This window comes from Topomyia yanbarensis, chromosome 2 (assembly GCF_030247195.1).
Source record: "Topomyia yanbarensis strain Yona2022 chromosome 2, ASM3024719v1, whole genome shotgun sequence".
Lineage (NCBI taxonomy): Eukaryota > Metazoa > Arthropoda > Insecta > Diptera > Culicidae > Topomyia > Topomyia yanbarensis.
The window spans coordinates 379050453-379076641 of record NC_080671.1 but is presented as its reverse complement, the minus strand read 5'-3'; the positions used below and the strand labels follow the sequence as shown (position 1 = coordinate 379076641).

The 26189-nt window shown below is 39.0% G+C and overlaps 2 protein-coding genes across 3 annotated transcripts; both read left to right on the top strand.

Moving 5' to 3' along the window:
• The first annotated feature begins 6 nt into the window (after positions 1-6).
• LOC131681608 (uncharacterized) lies at positions 7-9457 on the top strand. Its single transcript, XM_058962500.1, has 3 exons — positions 7-164; positions 8539-8622; positions 8712-9457. Exons 1-3 carry the CDS (start codon positions 119-121, stop codon positions 8870-8872), a joined length of 291 nt encoding a protein of 96 aa, XP_058818483.1. The 5' UTR covers positions 7-118; the 3' UTR covers positions 8873-9457.
• An 843-nt stretch (positions 9458-10300) lies between these two features.
• LOC131684662 (ammonium transporter Rh type A) lies at positions 10301-20781 on the top strand. Of its 2 annotated transcripts, none has more exons than XM_058967725.1 (5): positions 10301-10716; positions 16991-17778; positions 17838-18071; positions 18128-18221; positions 18296-18516. In XM_058967725.1, exons 1-5 carry the CDS (start codon positions 10542-10544, stop codon positions 18499-18501), a joined length of 1497 nt encoding a protein of 498 aa, XP_058823708.1. In that variant the 5' UTR covers positions 10301-10541; the 3' UTR covers positions 18502-18516. The 2 variants fall into 2 exon arrangements, with proteins under 2 accessions (XP_058823708.1, XP_058823707.1); XM_058967724.1 differs by lacking the exon at positions 18296-18516 and adding an exon at positions 19031-20781 and having other exon boundaries at positions 10311-10716.
• The last annotated feature ends 5408 nt before the right edge of the window (positions 20782-26189 follow it).

The following is a 26189-nucleotide window of genomic DNA, read 5'->3' as shown; positions in this document are numbered from 1 at the left end:
TCACGGGCTAGCGTCTAGTATTTGTGAAGCATTCAGGAACGTGAGCCGAAAGAAGTGAATTAAGTATAGTTTTTGTCAGAAATTTAATAACCGAGACCGGGACATTTAATTCTAAACAATGCTGCTGTTCAAAAGGAAGGCATTCTACTTCACACTGCTACTAGGTAAACCAAAAGTTACATTTTCGACAATTATTCTAGGAAAAGTTGGTATCAAGTGACTCATCGTACATGTGGGAATTGTATAGTATACATATGAATCATATCGGGTACTAGTTTGGCAAATGAAATCCATTTGATCCATTTATTGTCGAGGATACAGACAAATAATGAAAAGTATCAAAAGTTATTTGAAATAAGCTTCGAATTATTCTGCCATCAACTAAGTTGACCGGAATTAGAACACAACAAGTAAGCATTGATATAAGGTTGATGGTGGAATGTGGGCGCGCTAATAGTAGATTAAAATTTTTTTTTCAATAACAGATATCGACGGGAAACGCGCCCGTTACCCGATCAGAAACACATAACAGAACTATTTCAAAACTATATCTCGCACTGTTACTTGTTATAATTTTCTGTTATTTTAACTACTAACGAGACCAGATTTATGGCACAGCTTACTACGAAAATTGCATTCTGTTATAAGCTTGTTATTTCGTTCTGATCGGGTACACATACGCAACAGCATTGCTAATTACCGGTGAACAAGTCCACATATGCAATATTCGTTGATAGCATATATAGTGAGAGTCAGTACCATGTTGCAAAATACGCTAAAAACCAAGAATCATTTCGTTTATTCCGTTATAATAGCAGTGTATGTAAAAAAAGAGGAATCAGTTCACAAAACGAAGAATCGCGCTTTTCGTATAGGCCCGAAAAGGATATGTACACAAAGTTACTGACATATTGTTAGGAACAATTTAAAAAAAAATGATTAATCGGTCGGGTCGAAAATGGACTAGCTTAATGTAGATAACGATTCAGTATAAATAGAACAGATTTCCCAATCAGAATTTTGACGCTCCATCTGTAACGCTGCATTTCGGTTGGACCTTGAGTGTATCGTCAATAATGAGTGGGGATCTAGAGCTTCTTTCAAATTATTTGCTGCGAAGCTCTCGATATTTTTATTCGCTTATTTTATATTTGAACTCACTGGCAACACCATGGAGTGACTCGGGGATTACGTGCCCCATCCTATTGCTTGTGGTACTAAAGCTGGATTCTAACCCCAATGCGCACTTACCATTCTTTTTTTTAAATTCTTTTCATACACTGGTTAGTTCGACTGGTCTATCTATGAAAGTACCATCTCTATCACTTGAAATACTTGTTTTTTGGCAGCTCGCAGTTTTCAGTAGCAGTTTGATCACTCGCACTACGCACTAACTTAACTTACAAAATATAATGTCTGATTCATGACAGGTTCATCACAAGTAGTTTTGAACATAGCCATAGCAGTTCTCGAATAAATGTATACCACATGCAAACCATTTCATCAAACGTAAACCATTTCCAATATGGTTCGTGCAACAATAAAATAACTATTGCCTGGTATAATATCGAACATAATCATTACGGTTCTTCCATACTCGGACAAACAAGCAACAGGTGATGGCGGCTCCAGCCGGCTGACAAAGGGGGAGGGAACACACCTGACAAAATAGTATCGAATTTTGGAAACTTATTTCTTAACATGGTTCGTATTTAGAGTTTGGCGAATAGTTGGACAAATAACACCATCCTTGAATGCAATCACTATTTTTCTCTACTAATCTTCAGAGAGTTCATTGCGCCATTGATCGTCTTTTACTGGAAATAGAGATACTTTTTGTATTGTTGCTTTTGGTCAATATGAAGGATTTTGCTATAATCAGTTCTGTTAGCGATACAAACCCAAAAAGGATTTTAAGTACTGTCAATGTACAATCCTGTTATTTCGCATTCAAAGCCAAGCATCAAATTCTTCAAATTCAAATGTAATGTTGTGATTGCCAAATAAGATATCAAAATGTGTTATTATGTTGCTGCATCTATATGTTTGTTTGTTTAAAACATGCATGTGAATATTTGCCTTGTTATCAACAGGAAATTTCAACAACGTCGTTTTTTTACATTCGCCAGCAAATCATAATTCTTACCGTTCGGATCCTACGCAAAATTATCTACTAAATCGGTGTTCGTTTTTTTTTGCAGAAAAAGCAAATCGAAACCAGACGTGACGCCACAAACTAATTATGTCGGCACATAACGAACAATGGAAACTAATCAGAACATTCTAAAAAAAATAGTTCCCATTCGTTGTGAATACTTCAAATTCAAAGCAAGACTGTTTTAATTATTTTCGACCCATTAGTTAAAATATTTCGTTCGGTACGTTTCCAGTTTGTAAGTTAGAGCTTTCAACTATACCCCACAAAGGCATGTATGGTGTGGAGAATCCGCCAGCATACATAACTAAACAAACAGTTTTCTATCCACTCAAATTATCACAGTTCCTCAAGAGCAAAGCTGTCATTACATTTACCGTACATGAGTTCGTTATACTTTCAAAATTTCGCTTTTCACAATATATCTCATAAAAACTGTATATCGCTTCTTAGTTACCTGTCTTCAAACACTTCTGAGTATCCAGCTTAATTCTCAGATTAAGGAATCGGAGACAAATAACTTTAAAGTCGCGGTTTGTATTTACTTACACTGCGTCATTCTACTCATGAGTATCATTTGATTTGTTATTACCTAACTTTAAATCTAGGTTCTTTATCAACTTTGCATGGCACCCAAAATTTATTTTTATTTTTATTCAAGACCGGTATTTCACTTATTTTGGGGCTGTGCTAACGCAAGACCTTAGTCAACGCGAGACAAGGCACAACGTCCTGTAGATGGGCAATGTTGAGCTCAAAACCGATATTACGGTAAGAGGGTCGGTATTCCCCGAATTTTCGATACCGGTACTACCCTATGCTTTGCTTATTGCTAAAAAAAATCGAAATGGCATTTGTTCCTAAATTTGCTTTCATTTGGTCAAATAAAGTGGTATATGTAAAGAAATAAACTGATCACCTTGTTGATCTTTTCTAAAATATTAGCATATGTCTTTTACCACAACAACTTCTGATCGAATAGGGGATGAGGGCACGTGCCCCCGTGTCACTCCCTGGAGCCGCCAGTAACAACGAGTTGTTGAGAATGGTCATCATACCAAAATATGCTTTTTCCATATACATTTTGACACCATAGCATTCAAGAACCATACAATTTATGGTGACATACATAAGTAGACCTCTCCATATTTTGAAAACGTTTTGAAATATACAGGGTCAGCTCAGATTTTTGTTTTATGCGTGAATTCAAAAACTTTCGCCAAAAATGGCTTAATTTGGACATGATCTGGAAGTGTATCCAATCAAAAATCGTATTTTTGTTATGTTTCCATAGGAAGATCACTTACACTCTGATTTAATAGGCCCTGCAAGCCCACAAATCATCAAAGGTTATACCTTTGAAAGTTTTTAAATTTACACCTAGAACAAATATTTGAACTGACCTATGTGTATTTCAAAACTTTTTCAAAATGTGATGAGGTCTAATGTAGGGGAACTGGGAGTAAGCCCGACACCCTGGGTAAGCCCGACACCCCACGACTTTTCCCAGATATCAAATTTAAAATCATACAATAATGACAGGATATTATTAGTACGATTATTTTAGGCATTTCGATACACATCGATGCCATAAGGATTCATTAAACGTCAACGAAATAAACAAAACAAGCGAAAGCAAAGTTGATGCGCTTTTGGATGTTATTTTTAGTTGATACATTTTAAGGTTTTAATAACACAAGAGCTTTGAAAATAACCAGTTTTTGTGTCACACATTCTAATCTACTCTCCATATCGTTATTTGTGTGTATTGAAGATAAGTTTGAGTATTTCAAAACTTGGTAATTGAGCATTTAAAAAACAATGTGCGCTGTTGGGGTAAGACCGACAGTTTTTGGGTGGGATAAGACCGACACGGTGTTTAGATGATTGGGTTCGTTTTTGATTCGCTACAAACGATATTTGTTGTGTTCAATCATACTATAATTACGTCATGTTAATAATTGAAATACACGGAAACTATGTTTTTTGCGTTTATTTATCAGTATTATCTCAAGCCGACCAAAAAAATTAAGAATTAAATTGAACGTGATTCATAGTTATATTACAAAAAGAAACGAAAAGTATAATCTAATATGAGATTTTGAAATGATATTGTTGAAAAATTTTCATTGACCGTCGTATTATTGACCAACAGTGTTCCGATAAATCACAACACGAACCGGATGGCTTACTACGAAGCGTGCGTCACTTTCAAGTGAATGAGGCCTAGTAACAGCGTATATAATCTGCTTGCAGAACAGCTCTTCCTCGTTAGAATGGCTATACAATAGAGTAGGACATGGTTATATGAAAAAAATAAAATTTCGCTCCGAGTAACTTTTTGGGTCCCATTTAGCTCCCAGAACAACTCTGCAAATTTTTAGTTCGATCGGTGAAACTATATTTTTGCGCCCACTGTTTAAAGTTTACATGGGATTTCGTATGGGGAAAACGTCTTTTGCAAATTAATTCTTCCAAGAGTCACCCGTTACCTCCTAAAAATAAATAGATGTATGATTTTTATAGGAAATTTGTCAAGGAAACAAAGTCTGGAAGACCACGAAACGATCTGATGCTTGGGGAAAAAGTTATTAAGCAAAAACCGATTGATGCCCTGAAGATTAATGAAAATTTTACTTTTCATAGCATCACTGCTGCTGACGGTCGAATTATATACAAAATCTTTAATTTTCTCTTATTATGTACAAAAGAAGACTCAATTTATCCCTGAAAACTCTTGCGAAGTGGCCAGACGGTATAGAAAAATGATTTGGAGACATTAAGAGAAGATCAAAACAAAATTGCATATAATTGGACAACCAACAACAGTGGTGCTAGAAACAATGAATATTTTATCAATCGTCAGAGCATCAATTGGTTTCAGCTTAATAACTTTTTTCTCAAGCGTCAGATCGTTTCGTAGTTTTCGAGACATTGTTTCTGTGTTAAATTTCCTACAAAAGCCACATAACGGTTTATTTTTAAGAAGCAATGGGCGACTTCTGGAGGAATTATTTTGTGAAAGTTAATTTTCCCATATAAAATCCCATGTAAACTTTAAATAGTGGGCGCAAAAATATAGTTTCAGGGATCAAGCTAAGAATTTGCACAGATGTTCTAGGACCCAAATGGTACCCAAAAAGTTGCTTGGAGCTGGAATCTATTTTTTGTCCCACCCTACTATACAAGTGGTAATAAAGCTCGAGAGAATTACTCGAGAAACCCCGTACCATAATATAAACCATGCGTTAAACATTATTTATTCATAACACCACGCGTTTGAATGTTCTTCGTCTTGCTACGCGATGAAACTACAGAAAGCATGCGTTTGCATCACACATACTCACTTTATCACACATACACAATACATTTTTAATGGAAAAAATTGGACAAAAAGTTCAAAAGGGGGTCGTTCTTGCCCCTTTGGGGTGTCGGTCTTACCCGCAGCGTTTTTAAAATGTCATTTTTCTCCATTTTTTGGCAACCAATAATTTTTAATGAATTAATTTTTTTGAAACGCTGAAAACAATATATTTTGTTAAGAACCACCTAAACAAGGATTATCCACAGAATATACAATTTTAGGAGCTTTGTGGAATTTTAGAAAAATTATTGCGCGTAATGTGTCGGACTTGCCCCGCGGTCTCCTATAGGTAGCAATGACTTGCAGAAAAAATCTCATTAGGGAAAATTTCTTTCCTTTCACAGTTTCAATTCTATCGATTGATAAAATTTTGTTTCATTACACGCCATCTTCTGAAGAAAGCTTCGTTGACACCAAGTAGGCTGTTGCTTTATCCAACTGAGCTATCACCGTAATATTGCTAAACGAGTTTTTTATCATGTTAATCTACAGGTTTTTAGAGCAAGGTAAACCACCAGAGCAGTAATCAGAGGTTAATAGGATTCTTCCATATAGATTACAGGGAAGATATTGAAAAATTTAACTATTTTTTTTATATTGTAATGACATATAATTAGCAAGGGACTGGAAGGTGAAGTATTTTTATGAGCCATAGTACTCAAGGAAGAGCAAGAATTGGAAGTAAAAAAGCTTAGAAAAGCGTGGAGTAGGGTCAATAAACAAGCTTAGAGTTTCCCGGCTACTTAACTCTTTGTCGTCTGCAACGCAGGAGTCAGGATCTTTTGGCATTAAATTCGAATCACCTGAGTCTGCGGAATGTCCGGACAAGCGTAAAGACAATTTAATGACTTATGCTGTCAGTTCCGACAAAGTTTGAAAGAAATCGGATAAGTAGTTTTTGAATGGCAGAGAACACCGCAAATCGTGTTTTTCCAGAGACGTTCCACAAAAAGCTTTATCACCAAGTCGCTTGTAGATATTTTTGCATGAAAAAATTACAGAATGTTATTGAAATGATATAGTATAATGTAGAAAAGTTTCGATCAATTCGCTTCACCCATCTTTCTAAAATAATTTGACAAAAAACTGATTTTTTACGGTAGAAACCTTACCCCCCCCCCCCCTTAATTCGGTTCAAAGAATAGCACTTTTTAATCCCCAAAAGTACTCCTCCATAAGGGTTTTCTTGTGGAAGTTTGGCTTTTGGGCACCACTTCCGTTAGATTTATTAAATGTAGTTGGCGCACTCTCAGAGGAGGACACCTTGGCACCCTTACGAGGCAGTCTAGGGGAGGCTAGCTTTCTCCTCTTCCTGGATTCCCCCGGGTTTACAAAAGATGTTCCCTCTTGTGGATCGTCAGATTCTTGCTCACCACGAGCCAAAAGAGCAAAGAAATTTTCGGAAGGGACAGATGGCGAAGCATTCTTTAGCATTTCTGCATAAGAGTGCCTCGAGCGATCCTTAAGCGAACGCCTAATTTTATCCCCGCACTGCTTGTACGCAGGGCATGATTTAAGAGCATGCGGAGTGCCCCCGCAGTACATACACTTTTCAGTTTCTTCACCGCAAGCGTCATCCTCATGCACTCCCTCGCATTTGCCGCTCCGTTTCTTATTGCCACAATAAGTGGCTGTGTGGCCCAGTTGCTTGCAATTGCTGTAGTTCAGTACCCGCGGGACAAACAGGCGAACAGGTAGGCGAACCTTATCCAGGAGGACATAGTTGGGAAGAGAAGACCCGGAGAAAGTCACCAGAAGTGAGTCTGACGGAGAATAAGTTGTCTTATTATCTTCAGTTTTTGCGGAATACAAGCAGCATTCCAGAATCTTCACTTGTTGAAGTGAAGGGTCCTTAAAGTAGCCAACCACATACTTCAACAGGTCTTCGCACTTCAGACCCGGCGACGACCCCATCGATCTCCACTGCCCTACAAGGCACATACACCCTGAATTACTTCGTAAAGCGCTCGCTGCGAGAAATCAGGTTTACCTGGTCGAGGTCATTTACTATAACGCGTATCTTATTAGCTCGAAAACGTGTTATCTGAGCTACGGACGAGTAGTTAGCAGTCAGCTCCCGTGAGATCTCTAGAATATTGGGAGACTTCGTGTTGGGCCGGAAATACACCACCCAGGGTCCATTTGAACTGGCTGGGTATGTTTTGATGCGGGGAGGATTGGAAGAATCAGAGGAGGAAGTAGTTTTAGAAACATCCATTGGAATATCAGGGGGTTCAGCGATAAGATTTGAGTTATTTTCACCCTCGGCCATTTAGACACGAGGTGATGTAGCGTCTCTATTTATAATCTCGTGATATTTGATTAAGTCGCTAGGTGCTCCGTACTAACGGCACTGCCCGGAATAGACTGACTGAGTGTTTCCACGTTTTCCGAAGCTTATTCATTTTTACTTGTTATTCAATAGATTGAAATTGAAATAGAAATTGAAATACATTAACAATATAGCAATGGCAAATCTAGGGGGAGGGCTCTGGGAATCCGGACCTCCTCTGAAAATTTAACTAACTTGTAGAGAAATTTTGAAATTGTTTCTATTTTAATTCGTTCTAAACTCGAAATAATTCCATACCAGATTCGCCCACCCAAACTGATTTTAATAAAATGAGGATATTACATATCGAAATGTCGGACCCCTCCGATTTTTTTTCTGGATCCGCCCCTGCAATATAGCAATAAAACATAATTTCTGTTCATACCCTAGCAACAATTCAGGTTTTATGGCAGCTTTGTAGCCACTCACAAAACTCAGATTGCACTTGTAGCATGCTATAAAACTTCAATTGTTACTTGGGTAGCGTTCAAAATAGTGACGCAAAAACGTGACATAGATTTTAAATTTGATAATGACACATAGCCCCAGATAATGCAGTAAGAAATATCTATGACAAATTAAAAGAAATGTAAAAATAATCAATTTTGGATTTTCTAGCCAGCATAAATTTTTACATTCCATTGAAATTAAAAATACTTACCAAATCATACTTTCATATAATTTTAGTGGTGCTGAGCATGTGCTTGGACGAAACGGAAGCCAGGCGAAAAATTCTCCGCGGACGCCGGACCATCACTCGCACACATAAACGTACGTTCCCTCTGTGGTGAAGCTTGCAATCGACATACACCGGTAGTATATTCCAAATCGCATAATTTTTTTTATTTTGTATTTTCCAGGTGGAACCGTCATTCCTGCTTGGGCCATCGTCACACTGGTCGGTATCGCGAACATCATCCTCGGCGGGCTCGCCTATCTGGTGATGCGCAAAACGATACTACAAACACCGATAGAAAATGTCAACTCGTACACACCTGCAATGATGCAGGATGATTCGTAATCGTAGTGATCCGTGCGTTGAGAATGCTCTTCTATCGAAAATAACCTTTACTTACTTCTTTTACAATTTCCATACTGTAGTAATGTAAGAAAATGTCAAATGTCAAGCATCATCTGTTAAAAATACCCGATATAGACTGGTTTAAATGTTTTCATTGTGACTGCAAGGATGAATGCTATAATGCTACGCTCAAAATTGGCATGTTGTACGAAATAAAATAACATACGTTAAGAAAATCAAAGTTCAGTGTCTTTTATTCAAAAGTACGTAAGCATAAAACGAGTGCTGATTTTCTGCGCTAGTAAATATAGCACAATAAAATACATGAGTAGTTACCAATCTAATATTGATACTCTTCATCTGAAAAATGTAACTATTTGTTTTAGTACTATCTATCAATTAGTCAATGATTATAATTTATCTCCTTACATTATGGCTGTTACTTATTCCAAGAATGGAAAATTTTTGAACAATTTTTCGCTATCATTTCGAAGGTTACGCCGCTCTGCTGACCATAGATAGATGTATAGAAAAGATACTGACGTCTACCAAATTATACAATTCAAATCTAGCTGTTTAGTTGTTTGCATAACTTTGCCTCTTAATCTTGCAGTTTGTCGTAAAACTTCCATTTCAATAAATAAAACTTAAGCAGGATCTCAATTCGTATTGAATATCTCATTCTTTCATATCAATCCATTCTGCCAACCTTTCGTACATAATTTATCGCCGGCATGCTCGCCGTCGATCGCGCTTAAACGGAGCATTGCATGTCGGAGTTAATTTTCAATTGGCCTGTTTGGTTTTCCCATTTCGTCTCAAGGGCTCTACAAAGCGAAATTGATTTTCCCATAAATTAAATATTCAAACTCTTCACCCAAATCAATTACCCGAACGCGAGTCAAGAGCCGGGGTCGAGCACATCACCCACTGAGGGGCTAGTGTGATATGATAGACTTCCAAATTGAGTCGATCTTGAATTTTTTATCACTGCTTAATCGACGCGGTCAGTTGGTTTTCAATTTTCAATATGTTTTCCCTCGTTTCCGCCGCAATTGACTGTGGTGGAAGAAAAGTGTTTTTTTTTTCAGTCGGAAGGGTACGAGAACCAACAGGCGACACATGATCCGACGAAGGTCAATAGCAACTGCGTTGGCTAAATGTAGCAGCGCAAATTTGCGTTGCTAGATCGCATTGATGTGATAAAATGCGAGATTCGTAAATATTGGCATAATTCATTCACCGTGGTACATTTTCACTTTTCCAGTTGGTTGTAACGATGATAAACAGCACACCATCACAGTCCACGTTGGTCGTCGTACCGCACTGCTCCCAGGGTGAACGTATTTGCGGAACAATTTAGACTTAATTCGTACTACGGAGGGGCCTGGAAACAGATAATACACTTCAGAAGTTTGTTTGCTGTCCATCAAAATAATCTTAATGCGACCGCGAATCAACCATTACCGATGTAGATTTTTGGGGGAGAACAAACCTGCAACCCGCTTCGTAGTGGGATCAGTTCGTTCCGAACGGTCAACGGATTATCACGCGAAATTGGACCGGAGACATCATCCCGCGCGTCAGAGGGTGTGTCAGTACGTCGCTCATTGGTCAGTTTGTCCAGTTCAGTTGAAATAAGCGGTAATCTGTAGTTCATTCACCCAAAATGCACACCCCAGGCTCCTCCGTGTCGGGGTACGTTCTACTGCTGGTAGTGCAATTGGTGTTCATAATAGTGTACGGATTTTTCACCGAATACTCGGAAAGGATATTGCCAAAGAATGAAACAGGACCCGCTGGAGATGGGACTATGGAGGAGAAAATTCTGCCGAAATACCCACGTAAGTGAAGTGGATATCCAATTCCTTTTAAAATCCGAATGTGTTTTAAACTTTAATATTATCAAAGGAATAGATCTTACAAAGTAAGTAAGCAGTTCGAAGGTACATACTTAAAATTGTTTGTTGCCGAAATTGAGTGTGTATATGATGAAAAGGTATTTACTTTCCGCATGTGAATATTGTAATCGGTACAATTACTTGAAATATTTTAGAACAGTGTAACTTATAGTTCTACAGTACTCTATGAAAATGTAGATATTTTTTATAGGTCATATACTGCAACTATACAAAACTGTGATAAACAGCACGATTGCAGAATCTCAGAAATATCACGTTCTTAAGACAGCATTTTTTCTAACGACATTTAATTAGATAGATAATACTAAGTATGAAAAGGTATAAACAGTTAAGAGCCATAATACTCACGTGAGAGCGAGGTTGTTCAAATGATGGTTGCGCAATTTTCATTTATCGTCAAGATGAAATCGCTTTTCACACTGCATGAAGGCGTGGTCGTTAGATAACGTTGCAGTACCAAAGAATATAGTTAGATGCGACGATTAATGGGAGAAATGTTTAACGCATGCACTCTTTCTCACGCATTAGATGAACTAAAGTGTACTGAATCAGAGTCAACTGTACATTTAATAAATCATTATGTTATGCGCGTAAATACTTCATTTACGTGCATAACATAAAACTTGCAAAACACGCTGTATTTTCAGTTTGTTTTTTTAAGATTGTTAATGTAGATAAATCGTTCAAAAAAAATTAAAAAAACTTTTTGGTAAAATAGTGTTTAGTTTTTAAGAAATAAAAATATAGTTCGCAAATCTTATAAATTAAGATGATAGCCAGCTATAGAAGGCATGAAAGAAACTGTTTTCACGCGACTTTTTGAAAAAAAACATAAAAGCTTTAGCATATTGAAATTTTTGCTACGTTTTCATTTAAAAAAAATTGCAAAATTAGTGAAGTGAAGGGTTTCGAACTTTATATATATTTATTTGGAGTTACAAGCGACATACCCCACCACCACGTTCTTCCGTGCACTCGCATATCTGTTCTTCGCTACTAGAGCTGCCACCTCTGGAGAGGCTTTGACCCGGAGATTTTCACTGACCGGACGGGTGCTGGATTTTGAGTGGAACTAGACAGAAATTGGAATCAAAGCGATTGATCGGCATTTTAGAGCACTTTAATCGCTTTTTATTACTACGTTAAAGTAAAGCAGTAATTTTTTCACGTTGGAGTACGGTTTAATCGGTTTAATCTGGTGTAGTATTTCACTTCTCAGACTAAGTAACAAGAACACTAAAGCATCTGCTTCTCTCGCTGTGGAGGATAAGTCTAACGAGCACAACTAACAGAAAAAGGAGAGCAAAGGAGGCTGGGCTGCGGCATCACATGGGAAGCACTATGTGGTGTCGGTTATTCATCACCAGAGGTCGCAACAAAAGGGCAAATTCACCTCCCTAGCTAACAGTTAAGGGTCGCTGCAGGAGTAGCAACAACACCGAGAACTCGTTTGATGTTGACCTAGTCAGTTAAATTAGAACAAATCTGCCTCTCTTGGTGCAGTTGATGATAAGCATCACTAACAGTGAAGTAATTTGGTAAAATTACAGCAAAATAGCTTTATTACGCCATTTTGAGCGACGTAGTGGAATGCAACATTTCAATTTTAATATATAGCGAAATATTACTGTCCTTAATTTGTAGTAAATTTGATTTGTTTTTCATTTTCATTGCTTTGTGAAAAAATCAGATATATACGGGGAACTCATATTCGCCATCTTGAAACCATGGGTTAGTCGGGCTAAATAAATCAAAACCAAAAAAAGTAAAAAGTCTAAGTTAACTATTACTCAGTTAACTTAGACTTTTTAAATATTTTGTGAAGATTCAGTTAATTCCAAAAAAATGAAATTATGCTTCTTCCCACCAAACCCGGAGAAATTGATGTAACACCCGAAGGCTAACAGTTAAATCTGGATATTGATGATTTTTAAGAAGGACATGTAGAGGAGATCACGGCTTGCCAGTACATCTCGAACCGGGATATTGGGTGATCTTTCTCGGGCCCGAAGGGAATCGAATAGTTGAGATCTGGTAGAACAGTACTCGGTGTATATCCAGACAATATATTCGATCTCGTGATAACCGTTGCCACAAGCGCAGATACCACTATCCGCGACCCCAATACGTCGAAGATGAGCGTCCAGCGTGTAGTGATTGGACATGAGCTGAGACATCCCGCGTTAGCACTTCTGTTTCAGATACCTAATGTGACATCCCCAGGTTCCTTTACAGTCGAACCAGACCCCTAGATATTTAAAAGTTGAAACCTGAGCAATAGTTTGACCCATTAATTGAAACTGTAGTTGCGCTAGTTCACGCTTCCTTGAAAATACGACTAGCTCAGTTTTCTCCGTGGAGAACTCGATACCTAGCCGGAGGGCCCAAGCAGACAAATTGCCCAAGGTATATTGCAATGGTCCTTGCAGATGGACGGCTTTGGGACCTGTAATAGAGACCACACCGTCATCTGCAAGCTGCCTTAGCGTGCAGGAATTGACAAGACATTCGTCAATGTCATTCACGTAAAAGTTATAGAGAAGGGGGCTTAGACATGAGCCCTGGGGAAGACCCATGTAGCTAATTCGTGATGTCGATAAATCACCATGCGAAAAATGCATATGTTTTTCAGACAGCAAGTTTAGCAAAAAGTTGTTTAGAGTCGGTGAAAGACCATGCTGGTGCAGCTTCTCAGAAAGAACTTTGATAGAAACTGAATCAAAAGCCCCCTTTATATCTAGGTAAACTGATGCCACCTGCTCTTTGCTAGCATAAGCCATTTGAATTTCTGTTGAGAGCAACGCAAGACAATCGTTCGTCCCTTTGCTTTTGCGGAAACCAAATTGTGTATCTGACAGTAAGCCATTTGCTTCAACCCAATTATCGAGGCGAAACAAGATCATTTTCTCGAACAACTTTCGGATACAGGACAGCATCGCAATCGGCCGATACGAGTTGTGGTCGTAGGCTGGTTTTCCTGGTTTTTGGATGGCGATGACCTTAACTTGCCTCCAGTCATGAGGGACAATATTACCCTCAAGAAACTTATTAAATAAATTCAACCAGCGTCTCTTGGCAGAGTTTGGCAGATTCTTTAACAAGTTAAATTTGATTCTGTCTGGCCCTGGGGCTTTATTGTTACATGATAAGAGAGCAAGTGAGAACTCCACCATCGAAAACGATGTTTCGTTCGCGTTATTGCGGGGGGACGCGGCGCGGTAGATCTTCTGTGCCGGGGCGGAATCCGGACAAACCTTCTTGGCAAAATCGAATATCCAACGGTTTGAATATTCCACGCTCTCGTTAGTACTGTTTCAGTTTCGTAAGCGCCGGGCCGAGCCCAAAAGAGTGCTCATCGAAGTTTCTCTCGTTAGCCCATCGACGAACCGGCGCCAGTAGCTTCGTTTTTTGCTTTTCATCAAACTCTTCATGCGCGTTTCCGCCATCGCGTACTGTCGGTAGCTAGCTGGCAGCCCGTCGTCCCGGAAGATCTTATACGCGGTGGCCTTTTCCGCGTACACGTCTGAGCACTCTTTGTCCCACCATGGATTGGGAGGACACCCGCGAGAGTACGCGTCTGGTATGCGTTTAATCTGAGCTTGCATCGAGAATCAAGCCAGCCTCCTCCGGAGGAAACTCTTGTATCGATTCTACTTTTTCGGATATCGCGGACGCGTAGCTCTTCCAATCAATATTTTGTGTGAGGTCATACAAAGCATTGATTGTATTCGGCGGCCCTGAACCGTTAGCAAAATTAAATACGCCGTGGGGAACAGTGACTACCTTCCACATGCAATCTAACCGCAGCGATTTCGAGCAGAGGAACAGGTCTAAGGCGCTCGGACGCGCTGGAGGGGCAGGAATCCGTGTCATTTCACCCGTATTCAAAATGGTCATATTGAAGTTTTCGCAAAGCTCATGAATTGAGGTAAATCGATTATCGTCATGAAGGCAACCCCATGCGTGGGAGTTGAAGTCACCTAAAACTAACATCGGTCCGGGGAGGAGTTCTGCTATATCGCAAAGCCGTCGGTGGCTAACTCTAGGGGGGGATGTAGGTGGAAGCAATGCAAGGGTCTTTGCCTTTAATTCTGGTTTGGTAAGCGACAACTTCAATGCCTGGTGTTGAGGGGAGGTCGATTCGATTGAAAGAATAACACTTTTTGATCCCCAAAGATACTCCACCGTAAGATTCTTCTCGATCCAAGCGAATAATATAAAAATCGTGGAAGTGTAGGTCTATTTCTGGAGTAAGCCATGCCTCGCATAGTGCAAATGCATCACATTTCAAGTTATTTAATAAGATTTTAAAGGAATCGATTTTCGGGATAATGTTTCTGCAATTGTACTGTAGAACTGTGATTAAATCCGTGATCTCGTTCGATGAATTAGCCATCGAAGGATACAATCGCTGAAAGAAGGGGCCATTTCGCAGTGAACTTTATCATGAATGTTTTTACTGCGGGGAGAAACTATCATCAAGATGCTTTTAAGGGGGTCAGAAATATTTAAAGCTGTAAGAATACGGTCCACAATGTCAGAGAAATTTATTAAGCCAGCACTGTTTTCTTTCTCTGGCTGAGATATGGGAACACTTGGGGTTTTTGATGTTCCTGGAAGTGCTGGGAACTCCTTTTCTGAGCTCAGATTTCTGACACCGGGAGCGACTTGCTTCGGTTTTGCACCAGTACTTCCTTGAGTGGTTATTTTAGGGGGGCCACGAAGAGACACCTTCTGGCCCTTACGACAAGGCTTGGGAGAGGAAATGTTCCTCCTTTTTCTATTGCTTCTAAGCACAGCAGAAGATGTTCCCTCCTGGGATTCACCACAGTCGTCTTCGTCAGTAGACAAGTTGGTAAAGATGTTCGTAGAGGCCGGTGGCGAAGCTATCTTAAGAATTTCTGCTAAAGATCGCTTAGAGCGCCCCTGAAGGGAACGCTTGAGATTTTCCTCGCGCTGTTTGTACGTGGGACATGCCGGAGGATCATGTGGGTTTCGCCAACAGTAGAGACACTTTTAACATCCCTTCCACAGGAATCATCCGCATGATTCCCACCGCATTTCCCACAACCGATTACTAGAAGAACACTGCTTCGCTGGTCACTGACCGGCTAACGGTACTCAGAAACAGAAACACAGAATAAGGGAAAAATACTGAAACGAGACGAGACGGAAAGTGCGCAAGATAACCTCTAACGCGGACGCTCACCACTCTTTGTCGCTACAGACTGCACGGACTGGTAATAAAATACCTCTGTCTCGACTGAGCGTTCGAAATCGAATGTGACGACTACGTGTAGACAAGGTTCGGAATCTGTACAAGAAGCTGATCACGAAACTGTTCTGTGTTGTGATGAATGCTTGCTATAAGTTGGTCTTTTCTGAGAGTGCTCGAAATAAGAAGTCGAAATTTGTTAAATAATTCTTTATCTGAAAGATGATCTGCTGATGTGGCAATTTTGGCACGAACACCGTTGGAAATACCTGGGAAAAAAATTCTCCAGGTTTCAAACTTAACGGATTCAACCGTTCCGTATTCCGACATGATGGTTGAAATGAATTTATCGGTAGTACGCAGGGATAGATCGAGCAGACGCACATTAATCTTATCATTGTCAATATAAGCGGGTATCTTCATTCTAACACTATCATGCTCAACGATGTGTTGCATACTGTTTTCCATAGCAAAACTTTCCGCCATGGCTAATGACTTCCTTGGATGACGACGACTTCCGTAAGTTTAAGCTGCATTTGCACCATTAATAACTGTTCCACTTCGCGAACACTATGGTGGATTGAGCACTGTTTAATACAGACGGCCACTGTATTGTACCGAAGATTGTTCAAATTTTGCTGCTAAATTTCAAACAACGTTCCTTACCGCACCGATGAAAATGCACAGGAAAACATATCGGTATGTTTACTGGATACTAATACTTTTATGAAAAGTCTTACTCGGCAGGAGTTTCAATATCAATGTAATTAATGACGTTTCAAGATCGTCAATTGGTCTTCAAAATTAACATTTACAAGTCAAAATATATAGCTTAAAAAAATTAAAATTAAAGATCTATTGAATAAATATTTTGCAATTTATTCCCTAAAAAACAGCACAGTTTCAGGGAGGCCTCGAGAGTAGAGGATCCCTTAAACAGAAACATGTGAATAAGTTCTCACTTTTCCCCCTTAATTGTAGATTTCCAAGACATTCACGTGATGATCTTCATTGGTTTCGCGTTCCTGATGACCTTCCTCAAGCGCTACGGCTTCAGCGCTTCCGGGTTGAATCTCCTGGTAGGAGCACTAGTAATCCAGTGGGCCATTATAATGCGTGGATGCTACGAAATGGAAGACGGCAAAATTCCTCTTTCCTTGGATAACATGATCGGGGCGGACATTGCTGCAGCAGCCGTCCTGATCAGTATGGGAGCACTGTTGGGCCGAACTACACCGATGCAGCTGGTGATTATGGCTATAATTGAGATTGCCGTCTTCGCTGCTAATGAGTTCCTGCAATTGGAACTGATGAAAATTACCGACGTTGGAGGTTCGATTACGGTTCATGCTTTCGGGGCGTACTTCGGACTGGCGGTAAGCTTCATAATGAGACCCAAAAAGGCAGATGCTAAAGCCGGCCCGATGGAATGCTCTTCGTACAGTTCGGACATAACGGCCATGATTGGAACGATCTTCTTGTGGATCTTTTGGCCTAGCTTCAATTCGGCTCTTGTCGATGGAGCAGAGCAAGAACGAGCCATCATTAACACCTATCTTTCGCTGGCCGCATGTACGGTTACTGCCTATGTGATATCTGCATTGGTATCACATGAGACAAAGTTCGACATGGTTCATGTGCAGAATTCCACACTGGCTGGTGGAGTAGCTGTAGGATCGATATGTAACCTGATGATTCATCCATTCGGAGCGCTGTTAATAGGAGTAATTGCTGGTGTTATTTCTGTTTTAGGATACCGATTTGTGACTGTAAGTTTCTATTGGAATCATGAATGATCATTTTACAATAACGCAAAGTTTTTCTGCAGCCAGCAATGTTCTCAAATCTACGTATAGCTGATACCTGTGGAGTGAACAACTTGCACGGAATGCCAGCGCTTCTCTCGGCAGTATTCTCCGCAATCTATGCTTCACTGGCAACTTCCGAAACATACGGTAGCTCTCTAACCAGCATCTTTCCAGCTATGGAAGCAGTACATCCGGTAATGAATTCAACTATTGGAGATGAATCTGCGAAAGAAATACATGAGTACATTATTGGGGTAAGATGAAGATATTATTTTCAGGACAAACATTTAACAGAAATGAGTTCTCGCAGGGTTTTGGTCGAACTGCTTCCAAGCAAGGTGCTTATCAATTGCTAGGTATTTTACTGACGGTTCTGATCGCCATGGTTGGAGGATTATTTACAGGTATTTTACCTTTACAGTTAGAATTATCACTAATCCTACTTATGCATTACAACTAATAACACGCTAACCAAAAGGCTTTGTTATGCGTCATCATTTTTTCGGAGGTGTTATGCCACCAAAGCAACTCTTTCTGGATGATATCTGGTGGATAGTGGATGCACTGGAAACACCTCCAATGTTACATTCCTCCAGCATGTCCAACTCACAGGTTCCATTTGACATTCTAATAGCGGATATTTTCAAACGAGCAAAGAAAAGATTTAGAGGAAGTAATATGTAATTGGAATTTGTCTTGTGAAGAGCTTTTTGTTTCGTCTTTCGCATCACTGTCTATGTTATGTGTCATGTTCAAAAGTTCAAAACTCTCTAATTAACACAAGTGACGAAAAACTACTAGTTTAAATAATGACGAATGCTATATATATATATATATATATATATATATATATATATATATATATATATATATATATATATATATATATATATATATATATATATATATATATATATATATATATATATATATATATATATATATATATATATATATATATATATATATATATATATATATATATATATATATATATATATATATATATATATATATATATATATATATATATATATATATATATATATATATATATATATATATATATATATATATATATATATATATATATATATATATATATATATATAAGCAGCTATTCAATTCACTTTTTCGTTCACGCTGCTCCAAAGTTCATAAACAACGATGAGATCAGTGATGGTGTTAATTGTTGTTTTCCACTTGTCCGCAGGCTTAGTACTGAAGTCACCGGCAGTACGTCAATTAGAATCTGACGAGCTTCACAAGGATGACGTCTACTGGGAAACACCCGCTGAATCCGTAACGGCAACGTGTTCCGGGTAATTCGGATCTTACTCGGTCTGTACGGAATGTGCAAATCACTGTATCAGAATTTGCGAAATATACAAATTACAATAAGAGAATTCATGTCATAGAATAGAGAAACTGTTTTTTATAATAAAAAAAAAAAATTGTAACTTATGTTTTGTTCGCTTCAGTTACCGAATTATTTATGCTATAGTATTTCCAATAAAAATGCAAATAAACTCTTTGTCGGATCGATTCAAATCTTACTGGAGTAATATATTATTAGGGCGTGAAAACCAACTGTCGCAATATAGCATTTTGTACAAAACGTTACTTACTAGGAACAGATGTCAACAAAAATTAAGGTAACTCGTTCGTCTACTAATTTGTGGAGAATATATAATTAGGTAACTGAAAATAAAAGAAGAAGCGAGAAGACTTGTTTATATGTATTCAAATAGTACAGGTCTCTTAGTTTCCGATTGAACATTAAATAATGCCACATCAAATTGCATCACGGAAAAAAACGCTGCAGAAAATTATCTAGTGAACCGATGCTTTCTAACTTTCAGACAATAAAATGTAACCCATTAGCAAGCTTTCGACATATTTATTTCATTCAATTTCAATACCATAACCGTATGACCGCATCTTACTCTTAATTCCACTCATTACGTTCTGTATAACATCAGGCTTCAGCTTTTTCTGTACGGAAATCCACTTTTTCTACATGTCTTCCTCAGATTTGACCTCCTTGGGATGCTTCCGTAGTGCCCGCTTCACATTCCCCAGTATGATTCGATGAGTCTTAGTTCTGGTGCGTTGGGTGGGTCCATTTACAAAAGTGACCCCGTCGGCGTCGTATCACTCCAGGACAACATTTGAATAGTGGCACGACACTAGATCCGACTAGAAGATCGTAGGGCCCTCGTGTAGCTTCAACAGAGCAAGCAGACGCTTCTTTACACTCCTTGAGGTAGATCTCCCCATTTACAGTCCCGATAGTCACAAACGGCGCCATCTGTTTGCCATAGGAGCAGATCGCTTGCCAAATCATGTATTTATAGGCAAACTTTGAACGCTTCTGCTTCCTTACTTCCTCCGGAACATCAAGCTTGTGCTGGGTGGTGAAGAGCAGTTGCTTCGGTCTTGACGTAATTGTCATGATGAGACATTGCGATTTCGTCAGCATCTGGATCAGATTCAACTTTTTGGCCGTTTCTCTGACCGAAGTATTGGGATTCCGCTTAAACGCTTTCACTACACGTGTGTGATCCTGATCAGTAATAGAACACCCATTCTGTCCAAATTTCTCCTTCCGTTCGATGCTTAGAGTTTGGTGGTAAGGTTTAATCTTACGACTCACTGTTGACTGTACGATGCCGAATTGTCATCGGATGTGCCGATGAGAGAGTTGAGGATTTTTCAGGTGTTTGCGCAAAATCAATTCGCGACCTTGCTTTTCGAGTGATGCCATTTTTTCCAATTTTCGAAAAACTGGCAGCGAAAAAAATACAGTGTAAACAAGACACTCTAAACTACTTCTACCCAAATTTTCAAGAGAAAATACCCAATGTGTTATTTTCTACAGCAATTTTTCCGTTATGCAATTTGATATGGGACAACAGCAAAGTCGACAATAAAGAACTCCGTTGAAAATGAAAATAAAGCAATGATTTGACAAGCAAGAAAAATTTTTTTATTTAAGTGATCGAAAAATCCCCAGAAAATGTACCCTAATAAAATGAAGAACTATTAAACAAAAGGCATATTATACCATAAAAGGTGAGTCGTAATTGAAACACTTTAGAATTTTTGGTAAATCAGCTTTCATTATCGAAATGAAACTAAAGTTTAATGTAGTTCAGTGAAGTGTGTTACAATTAAAAATTGATCAACTTCAGCTTGATTTTCTTGGCGGTATCCAACAGAGAAAACAGATCGAAATGGCGAGTTAAACGGCAATTATGTGAAAAACACCCCTGAGGCAGGATTCGAACCTATTACCCTTGGGACTCCGGCCAAATACACACACTACTATGCTATCCCTGGGCTATGATGACGACACATGATTATCGCATTGGTGGTAATGATCGTACCACTACCTCTAGAGCGAGATCACACACAACCGCCCCGCCATCCAGCACATTTGATCTATTTAATTTCCCCGCTAGACGGCAAAGCCGGTGTTTTATATTATTGTCTAGTGTCTGATTTTAGTTCATTACCCATCGGACTTCGGTGGGTGACAGAGCTAGTGAAGACTATGCATAAATTTTTGTTTTGTAGTTGAGAATTTTTTAATACAATTTTTAGAGCTTAAAACAGCGATTTGTTAGGATAAAAGGTTCCCGAATTCAGGAAAAAAATATTATTTATTCAACTAATCGTTAAGGTACGAGGAGTACTTATATAGAGTTACTGTGCCCTAATTCATCTTAGCACCTCTATTCATCCCACCAATTTGAACACATTAGTTAGAGCAGTGTCTGCTATCTCTATTCAACGCATTACCTCAAATGGTAGGATGAATAAGGGTGCGTTGTACTCTACTTTTCGCTTCGCTCTAACGCGAGTATTTTACATTTTCCAAGCCAGATTTTTTATTGATCTGCTTCTTAAGAACGAAGCAAAGGTGTTGATACCTAGCGCATTCCAATCAGTGTATGCCGAGTTATCAGCGAAATAGTGTGACATAGTGACTAATGAGATGAATAAGGGCACGTCTACCCTACTAATGGAATTTTTTGAGTTTTGGGATTTTAGTTGATCTATTGGTTTCCAATTGTAATCACCGCAAACCTCTTAGAAAAAAGGGGTTCCGGGGAAAAAGTCATGACTCCGCCAATTAATAACATATTTTTATAAACTTATACTTGTTTATTTCCCTGAAAAATCTACTACCAAAATACTATATAATAAAAATCATCGCCTTATGCCTTTACGTAAATTCAAACTTTCTTGACTTTTCCGCACAAAAAGGTATGTAACCCCTTAAGACTTTTTGGTGGTATCGAACGGACAAAACAGTTCAAAATGGTGTGTTAAAGTAATTAAGTGGAAAATCACCCCAGAGGCAGAACTACATCCCTTGAGATTCCGGGCAAATGCAGAAACCCTTATGCTATCGCTATCAAAATAGCAGCGGCGGTTGTGTGTGGGCTCGCTTTAGTTGCAGTGATTGGATCACCATCGCCAATGCGATAATCGTTTGTTCTTCCTGGGACGTCATCATAGCCCAGGGATAGCATTAGACTTTGCGCATTGGGCCGGATTCTCAAGGGTTGCAACAAGCCAGAGCTCTACACTACACTACACTACAAACTTATTGGGCAAATGTCAAGCGGAACCTCGAGAAGACGCGAAAGACAGATGTCAGCGAAATGCAATTCGAGGCGTTCTGTAGCGAGAAAAGTGACCAAAGAGGCTATGCAAAGCTTTATCGAATAAGTCAAACTGAAAGGCCCTGTAATTCGCATTCGCTAACAAAGAAGGTTGAGTGAATATTTTTTCTTTATTCTGTATGAATTGAACTAATTTGCAATGATTTGATTTATTTAATAAAAATCGAAGCGAGTGCAGAGATCGTTGATAAATAAGATAGAGATATGTGACCCCTGGTAGCTTTCTTGTGGGACATCAGTTGGCATAGGAAAAGTTGATCGTCCAGAAAGGTAAGATTGTAGCTACCTGGTTACCCACGGAGGAAAACCTAGTCGCTACAGTTTCAATGCTGTGCGACACCTTGCGAAAGCTTTAGCGATATCAAAATATATTGCATCAACTTGCTGGTGCTTCTCGGCAGCTGGAACTAGAAAACTTGCGTACGTCATCAAGTTAGAAGTGATACAAATCTGTACCGACGTTCATCAATCATGTTGGGGATGAAGCGTACGTGACCGATTCATTATCGCACGAACACGGACGTTTGTATGTTCGCGTTCGAGACCACATTTGAAACTTCGTAAGTGCTAAAACGTTCACCTTATTACCGGGGTGTTATCAAGTTTGTGCGATCGCGGGTCTAGGTGTGCGTTGTTGATCGCGAAAGGCTTAAGCGTTCGCATGTTAGCGTGTTTGTCGCGAGGGCTCGTGTGTTTGTTACTTCGCGTGTATGAAACTGGATTTTGTAACCGTGTGGCTATTCACATATTCGCGTGCGTTCTTGGAGGACCATTGTTTGGATCACGACAAATAACTATTTATTTTGTAGCACTGTACTAGTTGCGCAGCTCAAACTGTAAATTTTGTGAAATTTAGTTTAATAAATCATTAGAGAAATCCAAGCAAACTAACAGAAAGTAGTCTGCTCTCCTGCACGTGATCTTAATTAGAGTCGTACTCGTTTGCCGTACTATTAGTTCGTAGATACCCTAGGTTTAAGTGTAGATTATTATAGTGTTTTTCAATTCAATTAATTCAATGAACTCACTTTTTCAAAGCTTCCACAGTAAATAGTTGAATGTTGCCGATTTGTTATAAATCTTAGCTTAAGTTTAGTAATGGGCACTTCCAACCGCTCTATAGCTCACATAAATCCTAAAATATAAATAAATATAATGTATATAATTCATAAATAGCCTTAGCTAATTTTAAGTTCAATTAAGGATGTAGTTATACTCACTAGATATTGTTAATTTTAACTTTAAATTTTGGGATCATATAAAGTATACCAATTTTTTCACCTCGATCTTATGAATTGCCACCAAAAACTATCATTCGATTGCACAATTGTATTCGCTGTCATACCGCTATGACACACTGTTATGTACAGTTTTTCTAAAAGAGCCGGTCACTACTGCCCAGCGGTGTCAACAACCGTCATTCAAATATTTTCGTTGTACAATTGTGACAGGCAGTGAGTTACCCCATATCACTAGAGTTCCCGGTCATGTCACCATGGAACGTGTACGTGTTGTCCAGAGGATATGAGGGCTTTCTTTTTTTGATTGGTCCAATTGAAGGAATAGACCTAGTCTGCTGATACCAAGGATAGAATGTTCCGGAAGTGACCAATTCATGATCCTGCGAGCGCGGGAGTTTTTAAGTTTACGCTTGAGACCACGTTTAAAAATTTATAAGCGCTGAGACGTGCAAGATCGCGAATGTAGGTGCCGTGAATAGTCGCGAAAGGCTCAAGCATGTGTATGTTAATGTGTTTGTCACCTGTATGTGACTTCGCGTATAAAATTTTGATTTTATAATCATGTGGCGTGTATTCTTGAATGATCGCATGCGGACCGTGAATCTGATGCTTGCTTTTTAGTGTATGGTACAGTACAGATGGTAGAAGAGAGTCAGTTTCCCCATATCACTTGCGTTCCCAGTCATGTCGGCGTGTTGTCCAGTGAATATGAGCTTCGTTGTTTTTTATTGGTCCAACTGACGATGAGTCTAGGCTGCTAGGACCGAGGTTCGACTTCCGGACGTGACCGTTTCATGATCGTGCGATTGGTGGGTTAATGCTTCAGACTGCGTTTGTAAGTTTATAGGTGCTACGTTTACTTAACTACCGGGGTGTTTCAATGTTGGCGAAATAGCGGGCGAAAGTATGTGGAGTTGATTGTTGAGTTTGTGATCAGGTTTGCGTTATCGCGTAGGCTACGAGCGTTTGTACGTTTGTACCTATATGAGAACAGATAGAGTACAGTATAGAGATACAGTAATAAAAGGAATCAGAACATGCCGAATAAAGAAAAAAGATGCAAAGAGATTGATTGGAAGTGTATAAATTGACCGATACTAGTTTGGTATACAAGAGTAATAGAAAAGCAAATGAATAGCAGTACGAAGGAAACAGACTAATGAAATAGAATAGAAAACACATATATAACATGCAATCAAACTAATTTAACCCGTCTAAATGCAGCAAATGTTGTTTATTTACCTTTCCGAATAAATGGAATCAAAAGCACAAATTGAACGCCGGAAGTATTAGCCGTATTCTATCATACACGCCAGTTCTGCATCCATTCCCTGACCCAATGTGCACAGATAGACATACGACTAGCATGTAACAATTGTACACTAGTGCTAAAAACTACAATTATTACAAAACGACAACTAATAGATTTCTACTTATGCATTTATTAAATTAATTTAATTATTAAATTAATTTAATTAGCCTGTGCACGATGACGAAGTCGACCGATAAATGGACACAAAATGACCCTCACTGTAAACCCTGTTCACCAACACTGCCATTAAACTGTGAAATAATGTCATCAAACACGGCCCACAGCAAAAGTCTAAAATTGAACGTTAGTATGGACAGGTGCAGTGTGCGAAAAAACACAAAACATAAAATGGCCGATAAGCCAGGTGGAGGGTCTTGGGGGTCCGGACATACCCCCCGCCCCCCGAAAATGTTTAACTTCTTGAGAAATTTTGAAATAGTTTCATTCATTTAAATTCATTCTAAGTTCAAAATCATTCCAATCCAGATTCGATAACCAAAACCGACTTTAATTGAATGAGGAAATTACATATTACGTATTGTACAATAAACATTTCACAGTCGAAATGTTGGACCCCCTCCGATTTTTTTTCTGGATCCGCTCCTGTGATGCGCCACTATCGGGGCGTAATGCCTTCTTAAAGCAATTGTCTGTCGGAAAATTGCATTCTGCTACAATATTGTTATTTGATTTTGAGCCTAATTTCTAGCGCTATAACGACCAAAAAGAAAGTCAACAAAGAACAGCTCTCAAAGTTATCTACTTCCTATTAAATTTTTTATCAGGTATGCTTCATTATCGACTTGAGAGATAGTAGTAGCATCTAGAAAATACCATTGGGATCAAATCTTTAACTTAATTATGTATTGGACCAATTACATGGGCTTGACATGCCGCGTGACTGCTGGAAAGGACCACCCAATTGATTTTCAACAGAGAACCCAGCAAGTGTGAGCAATCTTCATTCAATCAAGAAAGACATACTTACAGCGCAGGGACTCTGAAGAGTGGCGGCCCAAGTTCGAAGAACCAGGAAATCTGCAGCATATTCACTCATGATTTGAAGAAACACTCGGATTGTTCGCCCTCTATAGCGTAGGACACTGAAAATTATACCGCGATACT

Coding starts and splice junctions, on each gene's coding strand:
- LOC131681608 (XM_058962500.1), top strand. CDS start 119: ATGCTGCTGTTCAAAAGGAAGGCATTCTACTTCACACTGCTACTAG. Junction 165..8,538: donor CTACTTCACACTGCTACTAG/GTAAACCAAAAG, acceptor ATATAATTTTAG/TGGTGCTGAGCATGTGCTTG. Junction 8,623..8,711: donor CATCACTCGCACACATAAAC/GTACGTTCCCTC, acceptor TGTATTTTCCAG/GTGGAACCGTCATTCCTGCT.
- LOC131684662 (XM_058967725.1), top strand. CDS start 10,542: ATGCACACCCCAGGCTCCTCCGTGTCGGGGTACGTTCTACTGCTGGTA. Junction 17,779..17,837: donor TAGGATACCGATTTGTGACT/GTAAGTTTCTAT, acceptor GTTTTTCTGCAG/CCAGCAATGTTCTCAAATCT. Junction 18,072..18,127: donor TACATGAGTACATTATTGGG/GTAAGATGAAGA, acceptor GAGTTCTCGCAG/GGTTTTGGTCGAACTGCTTC.